Source organism: Boleophthalmus pectinirostris, unplaced genomic scaffold, assembly GCF_026225935.1.
Source record: "Boleophthalmus pectinirostris isolate CB_2022bp ecotype Guang Dong unplaced genomic scaffold, ASM2622593v1 HiC_scaffold_13, whole genome shotgun sequence".
NCBI lineage: Eukaryota > Metazoa > Chordata > Actinopteri > Gobiiformes > Gobiidae > Boleophthalmus > Boleophthalmus pectinirostris.
In genome coordinates this window covers 12,407,209-12,423,001 of record NW_026571036.1, presented here as the reverse complement: position 1 = coordinate 12,423,001, position 15,793 = coordinate 12,407,209, and the positions used below count along the sequence as shown (strand labels likewise).

The following is a 15,793-nucleotide window of genomic DNA, read 5'->3' as shown; positions in this document are numbered from 1 at the left end:
ATTAGTAGTCAAATTTTGTTCAAAAATAATTTTACTTACATGGACTTACATGTGACACAGATGCATGCAGACTGGGATGTCTCAGAGACCATGGTGTGTCTGTTGAAGGCATGACAAGTGTAATTCCTACTTCCTCTCGGCATGATTGGCCATATTTCTAGTACTGGTTCACGACCAACAATATAAGTCTCATTTAAATACAACGTGATCTCTGCTGGAGGGCTGGAGTCAACTAGTACAGCATGACCGTAGCTCCCTCGAGGTAGTAGTTCTTTTTGGGAATAGTCTTGACAGTTGACTTACCTGGACCATCTGAAAAATAGTGAGTTTATATAGGTTGGATTGTAGTGTAAAGAGAAAATGTTCTTGTTTCGCATAGTCCTAGTTTTTATAGACATCTTCATCTGGACATGAACACACAAGAATCACTATTTATGTCTGCTGCTCACCACTAATAAAAAATAACCTTGTCTTTTAAACATTTTAAAAGACAAAAGTCTTTTAAAATGTTGCACAGGGATTTAGCAGTTACTCTGCAGGAGTAGATAATATGTGTCTGTCTTCCTCAGGGACCAAACAACAGTACAGCTTGGACCAGCAAACCTGCGGTTGATGGGTGCATGTTCAACCTACTGCACCACTGCCACATTTGATCAAAATGTGTAAAGTTAGTTTTTTACTGCTGTCAAATAGATCTTCAATTGAAAGACTTACAGAAAACAGTCATGAAGACGTCTCTGCTGACTTCTTTATTAATGGGATTAGACACCTCACATCGGATGGGTCCTGTGTCGTAGCGTGTCAGAGGAGAGATGGAGAGGACTGGTGAGTGGGTGGGGAGGGGGAGGCTGCTGTTGTACCAAGTAAATTGGAGGTTGAAGTCAAAGTCTTTGAACTGAACTTCAAAAAAGATGTCTAGATTATGTAGGCTGCTTTTAATAATTAAATAATAAATTAAAATAGTAGATTATTAATAATGCAAGTACTTAATAATGATTTGTTTATATTTATTGTATTTAAACCCACCAGACTACATTTCATTGTGTTTTTTTTTTTTTTCTGTCCTCCTTTGTAATCATCATTTTAGGACAAATTAGTAACAATTATTTCCACAGTTCATCAACAACGTGAGCGAAGACAATGAAACGTGAATTAAAAGCACTTTGCAGTATTTATTTGTAAGATATTTACATCAACTCCACCCCTGAAACCAGCCACTAGAGTTGGCAGTGAGAGTTTAGCGTCTTGCCCTGCGACACAACAACAGCAGGGATGCACTCTGGTTAGTGGGCAAAGGTTTAGCTGACTGCACTACTGTTGTTCTTTAATAAATATCAACAGCAACCCAAATATCATAATCTAAAAGACTGTATTAAAGTTATTCATCTATTTGCCAGTGGTCTGTATCCCATCTCTCCTTCCAGTTGCTCTGCCGTGAGGGAGCCTAGCAGCGGCTGACAGTCTGGGTTAAAGACAGAATAAGCACTAAGTTCTCCGGGCTGCCGTGCCCCCGGGCTCCTCAGTCCTTCATAAATCCAGTAAAAAAGAGAGATGACGAAGAAGGGCAAGCCAAACTCCAGCTCAGCAAACAGACCAAGCAGAACCAACCACAGGAGAAGTTTGAGCAGCGTCAGGTTTGTAAAGGCCAGTCTGGAGCTCAGCCATCGCCCCACTGCAGTGTCCAGCAGCCAGTCACTTTTGTCCTGCAAGAAAGTATGAGTTAGTGTTGTCAGGTTGCTAACATTTCAGAGAGAGAGAGAGATACTTTATTGATCCCTAGAGTAGAATGTTTTGCTGCGACATCATTTAGACAGATATGTGTTATTAATCCTGAGGGAAATTCAAGTGTTGCTGCAACATTTCTACTGTACGTCTCGCCTTTGTGTCAAGCAAGTAGTCAAAGGTCTCAGTGCAGTTTAATACCCTTCCTAGCCTCTTACATGTTCTCCTTGGATCTGGGAAAAAATAACAGTTCATTTCACACAATCTGCTCAAACAGTGAGAGATACAGGATTACATTTACACCTTACTTAATCCATACAACTGTACAGCAACTCACACTTATGTAATTGATAACCCTATGTCCTGCCAATCATCATATCACTGTTGTTGTCTTCCTATGACCTCTTGTATTTTATATTTTAATACTTAAACTTCTATTTTATTTTTACTGTATATTTACATTTATATAATTATGTCTTATTTGACATGTGTCTCTTGCTATCTTTTTTGCTACTTATTTAGAGTTTATTGTTGCCATTTGCATTTTCGCTCTTTGTTATTATATTTATTGTGATGTGTGAGCTACTGAGTCCAAATGATTCCCTTGTGGATAAATAAAGTTTGTCTAATCCAGTCTAATCCATCAGTCCCTTGTGTTCATTCCCTCAAAGATTTTCCTCAGAAGATCTGCTCTAAGTCTAAATCTAAGTGTATTTTTTCATCATATTCAGTCTAGAAATCAGATTATTATTACTATTTATATATTTTTTCTCTTTCTTTATATTATATTGTGATGTGTGAGCTACTGTGCTCAAATTATTTCCCTTGTGGATCAATAAAGTTTGTCTAATCCAGTCTAATCCATCAGTCCCTTGTGTTCATTCCCTCAAAGATTTTCCTCAAAAGATCTGCTCTATTTGCTGCCTCATATGGTGTAAAAAACCTTCTGCTCCTTGCACAGTCTCCATGAATGCAGGAAAAACAAACTCAGCTCATTTCACAAAATCCAACTCTCCCTCACTTGTGTCCTTTGAACTGCATATGCTTCTTAGCTGGTTAAAATCCCATGATAATAGGTTAAAAAGTTTCAAAAACTGCTCAGTGTGCGATTTCGATACCACAATGGCCACTCTTTATTTGGACAATCATAGTACTTTCTTTTATACTTTTCTTTTAGCAACCATGGGCCTATCTGTGTAATCCCTCAAATCCCTCAAGGTTGGCTCCATAGTGGTCCATGAGCGTATGAGACCTTATAATTTACATCTTCTGATACAGCTCAAGATCATTTTAAAGCTGTTCAGGAAAAGTTTAGAATCAATGCATGCTAAAATGATTATCTAGTTTTGACACAAGCTTTAGTATCGACTCCTGAGACAAGAACACAAGGAAATAACCTGTTATGACATAACAAGATGGCTTTACTGCGCACACCTGTTTTGTTTCGCTTTGTGTTGCAGGAGATTTGACTTCTGTCGCCTTCGTCTCTGTCTTTTCCTCCGGAGACTGATCAGCTGTTTCCTCTGGCTCCTGGGGGACATGTTGGTCTTTTTGGGCGGATTGTGCGGCTTGTCTTCGGGCTCTGAACTCCGCAAGTTTCTGCTCCATCGCACCTGTGAATCTGAGCTAGTATTTCCTTGCAAAACAAAACAAAAACGCTAATAATACGAAATCTTAGCTGCTTTCTCAAGAAATTACACTTCCTTTTAAACGTGGTATATGCTCTTTTACATATTCCACTTATCGATTAGGTTAAATTAAGCGTTTTTTGTCGGTGTTACGAAAACATACGTCTCACTTTGTGTTTGTTTACTTTACGTCCACGTTGGCCGCTCAGACGGAAGTGGTGCCGTAAGTCACAGGGGACTGTCGTAAATAGTGGTGCAGCTTTTCTCTTCATACAAGCTAGGCTCCCTTTGAATCGTTGAGGTAAATACAGATTATAAACTCTTTGTAAGTTGATATTTTTTAGATTCTGCAACATTAATTATCGGAGTAAGTGCATTTCTGTCCATTACAATACGCGTGAATGCATTTGTTGTTGTGTTTCTCGTGGTAGTTTTGTTATGGGTGTGTTAGCGCAGAATTACAGTTGTTTTATTATTTTGCCTTTTTGCTAAATTATTTATAATGTTGATGTATTTGATCATTTCTCCTCCAGCCATGGCTTCAGCTCCAGCACAACAGCCCACTCTGACTGTGGAGCAAACCAGAGGTGAGTTAAAGCTCTTGTACTTTGGAAGAACCAGTCCATTTTCTATTCTGTTTGTCAAAATCATCATCATCATCGTGCCTTAATAATCATTTCCTAGTAATAAAACCAGCAATTGTACATATTTTAATTCTACACCCTGATTCTCACACAAAAAGCTGTCAAACTATAACCAAATGTGATGTTAAATTGGATTGAATGAGAAATAGTTAGTCTTTGTGGTGTGTATAACTAATTATATTGAATGTGAATAGCACCAGGTCCAAGAGCATATTTTTGCAACTATATTTTTAGATATTTGGAAGAATATAACATAAAAAAAGATTATTGTGATGATTCTTTTGGCTTGTATTTAGAGTTCAGGGCAGGCCAAATTACAATTATTTATGCATGATATCCACATTGTTGGGAAAATGGTTGGAGCTGGAACTGCCAACAACTAGACCTGTCACAATTATTAATTACTAGAGATGTAACAATAACTGAATATCGTGATATTGTATCATCAAAGGTCTCACAATAATATCGTGGCTCAAATTACAAGTCTCTTAAATTGATAGTTATAGGGAGGGAACTACATAAACCATGATCTTTTGCTGTTTCAATGCAGACTACATGAAGAAATAAGCACTTAGCTCTTTTAAATCTGGTTAATGACTGCTTATCAGAGGCGTTGTTTAAACAGAATGTGAGGAAATGTTTGATATTTCATGGTAATGTTTGATAATGATTCAGTTGTGGTTGTTTCATTGTGTTTTAATCCATGTTTGAATCAAATTAATTTAATCCAAGGTGTTTAAATGTAATTTTTTTAATGCACAGCGATAATCTTCAGTTTTTAATGTATTCATAAGGTGAAGTTTAATAGAAGCCCTTTTGGGATTTTTGCCTCTTCCGGCACCTACTTTTTTATCTAGTGTGTTATGTTTTACGTGCAAAATAAATAAATATCTTTGTTCTTTGGATTAAGTCTTGTCAAGGCATTTTAATAAGAAAATTAGCATATTCACAATTTTGTTAACCTCCACAAAATGTTGCCATAAATATCGTACCGTGAGATGTATATCATGAAAATATTGTACCACGAGATTTGGATATTGTTACATCACTATTATTTATTATATTGTCTTAATTCAGTAAAGATGAAAGAGTTGGAATGAAAAAAATGGGGTTAATGTTTATTGTGAAAAGTTTAGAACATTAGGCCGATAGTTGGTTACTGAAAAAATACTTTAAAAGTGTTATTTTGTGTTCCAGTGGTGCTGAGTGAGGTGATCCAGGCATTTGCTGCTCCTGAAAACGCTGCTCGGATGGACGAGGCGAGAGAGAGTGCGTGCAACGACATGGGAAAGATGTTACAGCTCGTGCTCCCAGTGGCCACGCAGATTCAGCAGGAAGTCATCAAAGCGTATGGGTTCAACAACGAGGGAGAGGGTAAGACGCAAAAAGAACTGTGACTCACTGTTTTATGCAACTCTATAATGACACGTATACATTATTCCTGTAGGTGTCCTTAAATTTGCCAGACTGGTAAAGATGTACGAAACGCAGGATCCTGAAATTGCGGCCATGTCAGCCAAACTTAAGTCTCTTCTACTTCCTCCACTTTCAACCCCACCTATAGGAGGCGCTATTCCTGCTTCATAGAGCCTGGAAGTGGAACTATAAAAATGCAGTCATCATCCTTTGCTCTGTATTAAACACATTATGTCTTTAATTTACTCACTATTTTTAATACCATCAAGGGAATCTTATTTTGACATATGTATGGTTTTGTAAACATTCAAAGTGTTAAATTATTTCTTTTTGTCATATTTATTCTCTTTTGACCACATTTTTGTTGCCATCTTTTATACCATTTTATATGCCATCATAGAGTAAATATGTTGTATTAATAAATGTAACTTTTTTGGAATACACTTCATTGTTTTAATTGAGAAAACATTGTTATGGTTATGGTAATAACTTTATTATTACATTAAGGCCTAGGCAACCAATAATAAATATGTCCTGATAAATTAAAAATGCTTATTTACACACATTTACAAACATTTACAAACGTATATACATGTAACAAAAGTAATTAAACATAAAACGATAAGGCTTTAAATGTGTCGTTTCTGAACATACTGTAGTTTTTCCACACTAAAAACATTTTACCAAAACTAATAAGTGCCCTGATGAATAAATAAAGTGCTCAACAAAGCATCCAACCCAGGTGTCATCCAAAAAGTGCATGTGAATACAAACACTGTATTCTAATCAACCACACGTGTCTAGTGCAAAGTCTCTGAACAGCCTTAGATCACTACTGTGTTAGAATATAAAATACACACACATATAAAATTAAGTACAACTAAGTCAGAAATTGCACCATATGCATAATGTCACAGTTTGTTGATAGATATTACAGACGAATCTGTCATAAAAAATAAAAAAAAAATCTCACATCTCAAAGTGACGGAAGATGCTTTCGACATAATTCAGTACCCTTTGCCAATCCGGTCCATCGGCTTTCAGCATGTCCTCCACAGTCTGAGCAAAGAGGAACATTTGAGACATGGATACTTTTGAAATCTGTAGTATATGCATTGGTTTTTGCTATGGAGAGTTACCAGTGTGGCAGTAATTCCTACAGTCTCTCCAGTCTTAAAGGCAAGATTGAGATTTCCGTTCTGCAAAAACAACAAAACTATAAAAAAATTTAATCTCAAGTAAACTGAAACAAGACCCACTGCCACTGATTCATGAATCAGCAGGGTAATCCATCAGGGCAATGGTATGATAAATAAGTCATTACAGTCACAATGTACTTGCCTTGTTTTCAGGTTTGAGGGTGTCAAAGGGGATGGCACCAGGTAAATATGTGTGGAACAAAGCACAGAAAGCCAGGCCGTCCTCCCAGCTGCTGCTAAAGTTGGTTATGTCAATATTCTGCACACAGAAATAAGGATTAACAATGAAAGTTACAGATATGATGGAGCATATAGACTGAGAATAATTCTAAGAAATATGTTCAGAAAAAGTTCTAGCGGCCAATTTGATGAAAAGTCGGTAAACGTGCTATTTCCCATAATTTGAGGGTGCTGATTCCAAATATTTTGTTTACCAAGCTGAATTTTGAGTTTTAAGAATACTAATATGCATGAACTGAACATATACACTGACCTCATAACCTTGTGTTCGCTCCTGGCTCCAGCGCAGCAGAGAGTTTCTCCTAGAGCCGCCATGACGCCTCAGCAGGGCACTGAACCCGTCCTGCGGTCTGACAAAACATCAAGTCAAGAGTTCAAGGGCTTTAAGTGGCAAGGTCCTGTGTTAAAATGTGTTCCAAATGTGTCATACCCAGTACATGTATAAATAGTCTGCTTACTTAATAGAATCAGCATCCTCTTCTTTTTTTACTGCAACTATTAACAAATACAGAGAAATTAGTTGTCAAGATTAATGGTCTGATAACTTTTATATAGTAAGGCACCTGTGTAAAAGCTGGACCAGCTGTCTTGCCGCTGTAAAACTTTGTCAATCCTCCGTCCTTTGGTTTCTTCTTTCTGTTTTACAAAGACTATAAATATTGCACCAGCGTTTTATCACATACATTTAATTGTCACACCTTGCACAGGGGCAGTGTTGTGCTTGTGTTTTCTTCTTGTGCGTTTAGACCCTCAGACAGGAGAGGAAGACGAGACAGACTCCTGGAAATCCAATGTGGTCAATTTGAGGAATATTTATAGTGAGAATAAATATGGTATCTGCTGTATACATACCAGGATCGTTCTGACAGCATCACAATACTCCTGGAGTCCTTCAGCAGACTGGCTCTCTCCTTCTTTCTCTCCAAAGCGGCTAAACTGCGGAGGTAACACTCAGCCACGCCCTTCCCGGTCACACCGACACCACCTGTTTCACTGGAGTTCTCAGGATTTGGAAGCACATCTAGGTACTTCTGCTCATCTTCATTAGACTTTTCAGCGACAGATTGTGGCGCCTCCTTAACCACCTTGTCCTGTCTCTCCTCAGAGTCCTGTCTCTGAGTTTCACCGCTCTGCCTTGTGCGTCTGGCCGCCTGTTGCTTCTGCAGGGTGAGCTCGATGAGTTTACGACAGGCCACTTTATGATCAGCTTTCAGGTCCTTCAGTTGTGAGTCCTTGGCCTGTTCTCTGATTAAGGCCTGGTGCAGTTCTTCTTCTAAGGTCTTACATTTGTCTTGCAGTGAGTCCACAGCTTGATCTGACTCCACTCGGAGCCGGTCAGCCACAGACACCGCCACCTGCAGGTCACACTGGAACTGCTGCCAGTCCTCCCTCTCTGTCTGCTCCCGTAACGACACAACAAAGAGAGAAAGGCAGCATGCATGTAGGTATATGTGCACTCTGAAAGCGCCATGCACAGAGCTGAGAAAGTTCATTTTGTTACATTTTGTGAGAATGAGTATGCAAAACTGTCAGGCAAGGTTTACATATACCACACATTTCACACACAAAGTAACTCATCCACATAGTAGTCAGTAGTCTACTTAAGGTATGGTCAGACTTTTTAAATGTCCCATCCATTTTCCCAGATGCGGTAGACATGTTCACACAGTGTATCATTCGTTCATTAGTTTTTCAAAATAAATCCAAAAATAAGAAAACTAAAACATTACTGTTTTCTTCATTATTTGTCTTCAACACCAAAATGAAAAAAATGGATAATGATTCGGTTTTTCAGTTTTCTATTTTGTGTTTAAATTAATAATGGAAAAAAACGGATAATGGCCGTTTCCCGTTTACGTGACTTAAACTGCAGTGCCGGACTTTTGCACCATAAACAGATTAAACCAGGACTGAACCAGATCCGGGACCAGACCGGGACTGAGACCGGGACTGAGACCAGGACCAGGACCGTGACCCTGACCAAGACCGTGACCAGGACAGTCCTAGTTCAGTCTGTATGCAGTGCAAAATTCTAGCATCACAGTTAAGGTCATGGAAACGGGAAACAGACGTTATCCGTTTTTTCCATTTTTCATTTAAACCCAAAATTGAAAACTGAAAAAACGAATCATTATCCATTTTTTCATTTTGGTTTTAGAGACACACAGTGAAGAAAACAGTTGTTTTTTCATTTTCTTATTTTTGGTTTTATATTGAAAAACGACTGAACGAATTATACACGGATTAAGTTCAAATCAATTATTAGTCTGATTTGTAACATCAACTTTTTCTCTGTTGCAAACATTTTACACGATGATTAGATAATGTTGTGGTTCTAAAGATTATTCAGTTGGAAAGCAGAGTAATTCTCACAGTTCCAACATTCATTTAGGACAAAAGTATGACATATTTTAGTGTATTTTACAGTCTTCAAACACACTGCTCTATTGCTCTGAAACTAAATTTGACATGGTATTTACCCGCAGTGTCTCTCTGAGCCTCTGCACTTCTCGAGTTAGCACATCCCTCTCTGTCAGCAAGTGTCTAAGAAGCTCTAGAATAAAAAAAAAAAAAAACAAAGTTAAAGCAAAACACGCTTCCATCTGTATAGCTGGGATACCACATACCGACTGCTCCTGAGGTGAGGTCTGTGTTAGGCGCCAGTCCCATGGAGCTCTGGTAGTGCTCCATCAAACTCAGCAGCACCAGAGACATCTCCTCATTGGCCCTCTCCACTGCGGCCTGCGGCTCTAGCCCGCTGTCCCGCTCCTGCCAGCTCTGCTCTGAGGACGACCCCGACGACGGAGCCTCTTCTCTGGGACTGTCCGGGCTCAGTACCGCCGTGGTGTCGCTGCTTACATTGGCGATGCTGTCCACGCTGATCACGGCCCATTCGGAGGGGGAGGACAGCTTGTGCGCCCAGTCCTGGAGGGGTGAGGTGGGTGTGAAGGGGGTGGTGCAGGCTGCTGTCTGTGGACTAGTGTCTGAGTCAGAGGAGGCTTGGGAGGAGGCCATCATTGCACTGAGCACTGCCTCGGAGGGAGTGGTGGGAGGGGTCTGGAAGAAGTCCAGAGGAGATCCTGGGAAAGAAAATGCAGAACTACATCAAATCAACAAATGAAGCATGAATTTCTTTATTTCTGGTGCACAGTGAATTTAGCTTTCTTTTAAACATTAACAATTTATTTTAATCTACAACACAGTAGATTTACCTAGAAGCCAAAAACACAAAAGGTAAATACATCTCATGCAACCTCCTGTAGGGAATTTAATTTATTTTATTTTTCATGTATTTATTTAATGGGGACAATGCATATTGATGAACACCTACAACATTGCAGTGTAAATATGCCAGATGATAACAAAATTTCCATCTGTAGTCCCCAGGCAGGTAACACCACACATTTAACAGAAAAAAAAACAAGCAACAGTTCTAAACTAAAAGAGTCCACAAGTCTGGTTTTCCTTTAGCCATAGTTTCAAGTGGGATTTGAAAGTGTCCAGTGTTGGAGTCTCTCTTATTGATAATGGGAGACTTTTAAAGAACTTAGTGTCTCAGACTGAGACACATTTTGTCCAAATGTGGTGCGTCTGTGTGGGACCTCACAGTTCTCTCGAGTTGTGGCTCTAGTTCCCATCCCACTGACGTCTTTGTTTTAATAAAATCCTGTAACAGATGGGGGGCAAGTCCATAGACAACTTTATATATAAAAACATCCATATTTAAAATGAACAAAATTATTAAAACGAAGTAAGTTGTACTTGTACTTGCCCCTCCACGTTCAAACAGCCCCCACAATGGAGGTTTAATTTCATCTTAAGACCCACTTTTATTCTCTGGCTTTTAACACCGTGCAAGTTGTGTGGTCCTTTGTGTTTTTTATTTATTTTTAATGTATTTTTATTGGTTTTATTTATTTATTGCTATTCTATGATTTTGCTTATTTTATTTTACTGGTTTTATTATTTTAAGACTAGTTATGATTATTTTAGTACTTTATTTTATCATTTTATTATTGTTATGTATTTGTGCAGCACTTTGGAAACTGTGAAATGTGCTATAGAAATAAAGTGGATTGGATTGTCTAAAATAGTGCAGTGGTGAACTGAGAATGGTTTCTTGTCCAATATTTTAGCCTTTCAAAAGTGATTCGTCTGGTTTGAGTGTTGTGCCAGCAGCAAGTGACCATGTGGTATTGCAATACTCTATATGAGACAGAATCATGGAGTGTAAAAACATTCGTGCCGCATATAGAGTCACAAAGGATCTTACTTAAAATGAGCAGTTTTTGTGAGGTGCTTAATGAGTTTCTTAAATGTCAATGTCGGGTCCAGCGTCAGTCCCAGGTATTTAAACTCTTTGACGAGGCCGAGTCAAGAAACACATTGGGAATTGAACCTTGGACCCTCTTACTGCAAGATGAGTGCATTAACCTCTTTGCCACTGCGCCATCCTACGCAAACAGCTAATATCGAAAACCACAAGCTCTTTTTACAAACCATATTCAGCTTAAAAATTTCATATCCGTTTTGCTTAGTCGCCACCAGGACAAGCATCGCTCAAAATGTACTGCTACTTGCATTATATTAGTTGTGTGTCAAATTTTCTAAGTATTTGATGTGAATCTTCTCTTACTGCCACCTTGAGACATAACAATGTGTGTATGGGGTATTTTTAACAACTTTAATTTTAGCTGTGCTGCACAAAAGCGTCGGTAGCTCTCGCCTGCCTCTCCCTGTCGTCCTTGCGTTTTACTGCGGGATAGTGTCCGAGTCATCGTTTCCCAGCAGCCCCGGCGTGTGATGGGGTTTGATGAGCGCCTGCTGGCTTCACAAAGAGGCTATTCTCGCCCTGTTCACACACACGCAGAGATCGAGCAGGCATTTAAACCAGCTGCCCCGGAGAGAGAGCTAACCAGAGCATGCTGCCAGCCAGTGGAGGCTCCATGCGGGAGACAGCTGCACTCTGAGGACTACAGCCTTCAAGTGGAAAAGAACTAAACTACGGGTAATCTAGTGTTTTAGAGGATGCAGATTGAGCAGTGAGTCTATGTAGTGGGATTCTGTTTCATTTCTCCAAGACTGCATATTCACAAATGTCAATTCTGTGCTCTCTAATTAAAGGTTTTAATATTATAACATCAAAAACACACCAGCAATTGTGCCTTATTTTATTCACACAAGTTTAACAAACAAACCCTGCATATTTGGCCTGAGTTCTTCTCTCAAACAGAAAAAAAACCCTCATCATTGGTCTGTCCATATCTCCAAAGCTCAAAATGCTCTGTTCCTCCTTGTGATGTCATGTGCTCGTACAGGAAGCGCTCCCCTGTGTTTTAAAAACTCCATACACTACTGCTTCATGACGTCACAAGGTTGAACAGAGCATTTTGAGCTTTGGAGATGTGGACAGGCTAATAATAAGGGGTTAAACATAAAACAAAACAACTTCATGTGTGTTTTTGATGAGGAAACAACATTCTAACGTGACTTAGAGCTCATAAGAGTCAGTTATGTTCAACAGGGTAAACGTAACTCCCGGTTGATGCTTTTCTATGGCAAAATATATGTGGAAATGTCTCACGTATTTTCCAGCAGTTTCATAAATCTGCTCCATCACCAAATCTTCATCCAACAAGATCCACAAAGGACATATTCTGTTCTGTGCAGTTTAAATGCTTGACATGTAATCTGTGACACGTGTAATCTGTGTAATCTGTAGCATTCGAACTGAACAAATCTCTCTGTCTATGCTAAAATCAACATTATGAAATCGATTTTTTATTTTAATTCTAGAATCAGTCTGAGTTAACAAGTTACTTACGTTTTATTCATGACCATAATGTTAGTTTTGCTCACTAATATAAGTCTTTATTTGCCTTTAATTTTTCATCTTTCTTACATTAATAGTTGTGTGTTTATCCTCTGTGGAACTTGTTGGGTGAAAATATGGTGATGGGGCAGATTTATGAAGCTGGAGGAAAATACACAAGACATTTCCACAGATATTTTGCCACAGAAAAGCATTAACCCAGGAGTTATGTTTACCTACATCGCGGCACTTCCAGCCAGTTTGAAAAAAGATCTATATAGGACCTTTAATATCTGAAAGCCAGCAGCTGGACACACCTGACATGCCTGAATGCCATCAACATCATGTTACCGATTAAAGAAATAAGTAGTCTGACATGAAACATTACATAATTTTTCTTGGTATAAGACGTAGGATGCTAAATTGTGACTTAAACTTAACTGTCAAAATTATTTTAAAACAGGACTTGCATATTTGAGATGCTTAACCTGTAAGAAACCCGCTATGTAACCTTGTTTGGCTGTGTTTATTGCTTTGGTTTGGTTAGGTATGGTATGTTTTTAGTGTATTTGTACAAAAACCATTAACAACAAAGGTGAATGCCAATTTACACCTGTAGTCCATGAGCAGGTTGGTACAAATACTGGGAAAGCTGATTAATGTAACGTTTGACAGATTATCTGTAGAGCAAAACACACCAAATGTATAGACTCGTACCTGTGGACACACGGCTGTCCTTCCCAGCGTTGTTTCCCATGGTGCAGAAGGGGTCCGGAGCTGGACAGTCCGAAGCCCCAATGACCCCCACTCTGCCCTCTGTCGTCAGGTCTAATGGAGTCTGGACTGAAGAAAACACTTTAGGTTAACACTTTAGCACACATTTGGTTCCTGAACATTGCTGTAGCCTATTTGTAAACATCTTGCCTGACTATTTTTCTGCTCAAATATAACAACTCTGTCTGTACTCTGTATTAGGGGTGTGCAAAAATACTGAAATATCGATATATCGTATCGTTTAATGCGATGATACAGTATCGATATCATGGGCTGCTGTATTGATATATCACTAAGAGTATTTTTCGGTAGATTTTACTAAATGATTTTGTTACAGCCCTACAGATTTTTTGCTTGTTCAGAGGAAGGAAACTCATTTAGGCAACACATTTGACAATTTTTGATTAAAATGGGTATGTTTTAGGGGTGTAACGATATCCAAGTGTCACGATTCGATATTGTCAAGGTATGAACGTCACGGTAAGATATTTATTGCGAGATCGTGGGAAAGCTCACGATAGGGTGGGGAGGCTCACGATTAGGGATGTAACAATATCCAAATCTCTCAGTACAATATTTTCACAATATACATCTCACGGTACGATATTTATTGCGATATTTTGTGGAGGCTAACAAAACTGTTAATGGTTTTTCCTCCTAAATTGCCTTGACAAGACTTAATCCAAAGAACTAAGACTTAAAAGTGCTTAGAACTGTTATTTCTTCTTGTAGTCTGCACTGAAATGGAGCAAAGGATCATGGTCTATGTAGTTCACTCTGTCTTTTTTTAGCTATTGCAGCACCATAACTCTTAATTTAAGCAGAGACTTGTAATTCAATCTATTGTGATGGTCCTGATATTATTGTGAGAATTTTGACAATACGATATCACAATATTTCGGTTATTGTTACATCCCTAGCACAAGAAGTGGTTTAACAAAGACTTTTAATATCACAACCAGTGAACTGTATCAAATTGAATAGAAATACACCGTACTGAATCGTAAGCTCACTGTATCGAGGTATGTATCGTATCAGCAACTTCTTAATGATACCCAGCCCTACTCTGTACAGTAAGAGTCTATAAGTAAAAAAAGCACTACTCTGGGTTCATAAAAGCCTTTAATATGATGCAAACTTAAGCCTGTAAACTGTAAACCATAAACCACGTCTGTACACATGGACCCTCCTGAAGACCACAGCTTAGAAGATTTATTTCTCCATCAATACTTCCATCATTATGACTGAACTGGCTGACCTCTTTTTCAATAAAACGCAATTACACGAAAAGCATTTCTCATTGCAGCATTTCTCCTTTCCATGTGTGCGTCAAAAGTAAAGCTTCAATCAAAAACATGCATCAGTAACCTACTCTATCTTGCGTGAAATGAAACCAGATAATGAAAGGATGATGAAACAAAAACATGTTAATATATGCAAATCTGCTGCAGCGTAAAGAGATTTCACGTGTCCTTAAATGATCAGCAATCGTTTTGAAAGATAAACAGCTGGTACATCATGACTTAGAGGGTTGCTTTTTGATGCCACTGAACAGGGATGATGGATTTAAACTGTAATCAATCACTTAACCTTTCTAGCGATTCGATTAAATACCGAGTACTGCATGCAAGCGCGACATCAGATCAAACCACGTGTGATTTGAGGTTTTTTTTGGCATGCCACAAAACGCATGTAGCTCTGGTTTCATTCATCTCACCTCCTCCTCTTCCTCCTCCTCTAGCCCAGCTCTTCCCCCGGGGTCTGGCTTTTTTTCTCACGGCCCACTCGACGTCCCGGTGCGGCTTTCCTCTCTCCTCTCCTCCTGCGGTAGTCACTGGGTCAACTCGCTCCTCCGGACATCCCAGATCCAAAAGCGAAAACGCGGTGCACTGATCATCTGTTACGCGGCGTTTTAAAGTTTCCCTTCGCCTTTAAAAAGTCACTGCGACAAAATCTCTGCGTGGATTATGAAAAGAGTGGCGCAGATGCACGTTGGGGGCTGTGGAGGAAGTTTGTGTGCGCGGTTTGATCCGGACACGAGGCGGGAAGCGAGGTGATCACGCACAGGTGTGACCGTGTGCGACAAGGTCACGCGGACACGACGGAAAAGTTCAAATGGGCATCTGGATAGAAGTTGTAGGCCTATTGAATTACAAATAAATAAATAATTAATTAAAAAACAACAATAATAATCATCATCATAACATAAAAATGGGATAGGATAGTTTCTGATACAGGCCGCCAGACGTAATTAGCATATTTGAAAACAGTATTCTAAAATTTCACGTAACCTCTGAGAAATAAATAGCCTACTTCAAGATAAAATGAGAAAAAAACACTTACCACAAAAAAATAAAA

At 39.0% G+C, this 15,793-nt stretch overlaps 3 protein-coding genes across 7 annotated transcripts; 1 reads left to right on the top strand and 2 right to left on the bottom strand.

Annotated features, from left to right (window-relative positions):
• Positions 1 to 1,152: 1,152 nt before the first annotated feature.
• On the bottom strand, positions 1,153 to 3,554 carry saysd1 (SAYSVFN motif domain containing 1). Its single transcript, XM_020917462.2, has 2 exons — positions 3,157 to 3,554; positions 1,153 to 1,703 (listed from the first exon to the last, which is right to left on the bottom strand). Exons 1-2 carry the CDS (start codon positions 3,328 to 3,330, stop codon positions 1,383 to 1,385), a joined length of 495 nt encoding a protein of 164 aa, XP_020773121.1. The 5' UTR covers positions 3,331 to 3,554; the 3' UTR covers positions 1,153 to 1,382.
• On the top strand, positions 3,555 to 5,853 carry grcc10 (gene rich cluster, C10 gene). Of its 2 annotated transcripts, none has more exons than XM_020917475.2 (4): positions 3,555 to 3,651; positions 3,884 to 3,937; positions 5,192 to 5,368; positions 5,442 to 5,853. In XM_020917475.2, the coding sequence occupies exons 2-4, from the start codon at positions 3,886 to 3,888 to the stop codon at positions 5,579 to 5,581; spliced, it is 369 nt and encodes a 122-aa protein (XP_020773134.2). In that variant the 5' UTR covers positions 3,555 to 3,651; positions 3,884 to 3,885; the 3' UTR covers positions 5,582 to 5,853. The 2 variants fall into 2 exon arrangements, with proteins under 2 accessions (XP_020773134.2, XP_055005671.1); XM_055149696.1 differs by having other exon boundaries at positions 3,566 to 3,717.
• Positions 5,854 to 5,891: 38 nt separating this feature from the next.
• On the bottom strand, positions 5,892 to 15,465 carry LOC129407717 (cytospin-A-like). Of its 4 annotated transcripts, none has more exons than XM_055149695.1 (12): positions 15,153 to 15,465; positions 13,379 to 13,504; positions 9,477 to 9,929; positions 9,333 to 9,403; positions 7,752 to 8,255; positions 7,548 to 7,628; positions 7,413 to 7,485; positions 7,308 to 7,344; positions 7,103 to 7,199; positions 6,752 to 6,868; positions 6,550 to 6,609; positions 5,892 to 6,469 (listed from the first exon to the last, which is right to left on the bottom strand). In XM_055149695.1, the coding sequence occupies exons 2-12, from the start codon at positions 13,416 to 13,418 to the stop codon at positions 6,380 to 6,382; spliced, it is 1,623 nt and encodes a 540-aa protein (XP_055005670.1). In that variant the 5' UTR covers positions 13,419 to 13,504; positions 15,153 to 15,465; the 3' UTR covers positions 5,892 to 6,379. The 4 variants fall into 4 exon arrangements, with proteins under 4 accessions (XP_055005670.1, XP_055005669.1, XP_055005667.1 ...); XM_055149694.1 differs by having other exon boundaries at positions 5,894 to 6,469; positions 7,548 to 7,629; positions 7,702 to 8,246; positions 9,330 to 9,403; XM_055149692.1 differs by having other exon boundaries at positions 5,894 to 6,469; positions 7,548 to 7,629; positions 7,702 to 8,255.
• Positions 15,466 to 15,793: the final 328 nt, after the last annotated feature.

Excerpts from the sequence above, each read along its gene's own strand:
- saysd1 (XM_020917462.2), bottom strand. The coding sequence starts at position 3,330 with ATGGAGCAGAAACTTGCGGAGTTCAGAGCCCGAAGACAAGCCGCACAA. Across the intron at positions 1,704-3,156 it reads CACAAAGCGAAACAAAACAG|GACAAAAGTGACTGGCTGCT; the intron begins GTGTGCGCAGTA and ends ACTTTCTTGCAG.
- grcc10 (XM_020917475.2), top strand. The coding sequence starts at position 3,886 with ATGGCTTCAGCTCCAGCACAACAGCCCACTCTGACTGTGGAGCAAACC. Across the intron at positions 3,938-5,191 it reads GACTGTGGAGCAAACCAGAG|TGGTGCTGAGTGAGGTGATC; the intron begins GTGAGTTAAAGC and ends TTTGTGTTCCAG. Across the intron at positions 5,369-5,441 it reads GTTCAACAACGAGGGAGAGG|GTGTCCTTAAATTTGCCAGA; the intron begins GTAAGACGCAAA and ends TTATTCCTGTAG.
- LOC129407717 (XM_055149692.1), bottom strand. The coding sequence starts at position 13,418 with ATGGGAAACAACGCTGGGAAGGACAGCCGTGTGTCCACAG. Across the intron at positions 9,930-13,378 it reads GGACAGCCGTGTGTCCACAG|GATCTCCTCTGGACTTCTTC; the intron begins GTACGAGTCTAT and ends TTTCTTTCCCAG. Across the intron at positions 8,256-9,332 it reads AGAGGCTCAGAGAGACACTG|CGGGAGCAGACAGAGAGGGA; the intron begins CGGGTAAATACC and ends GTTGTGTCGTTA.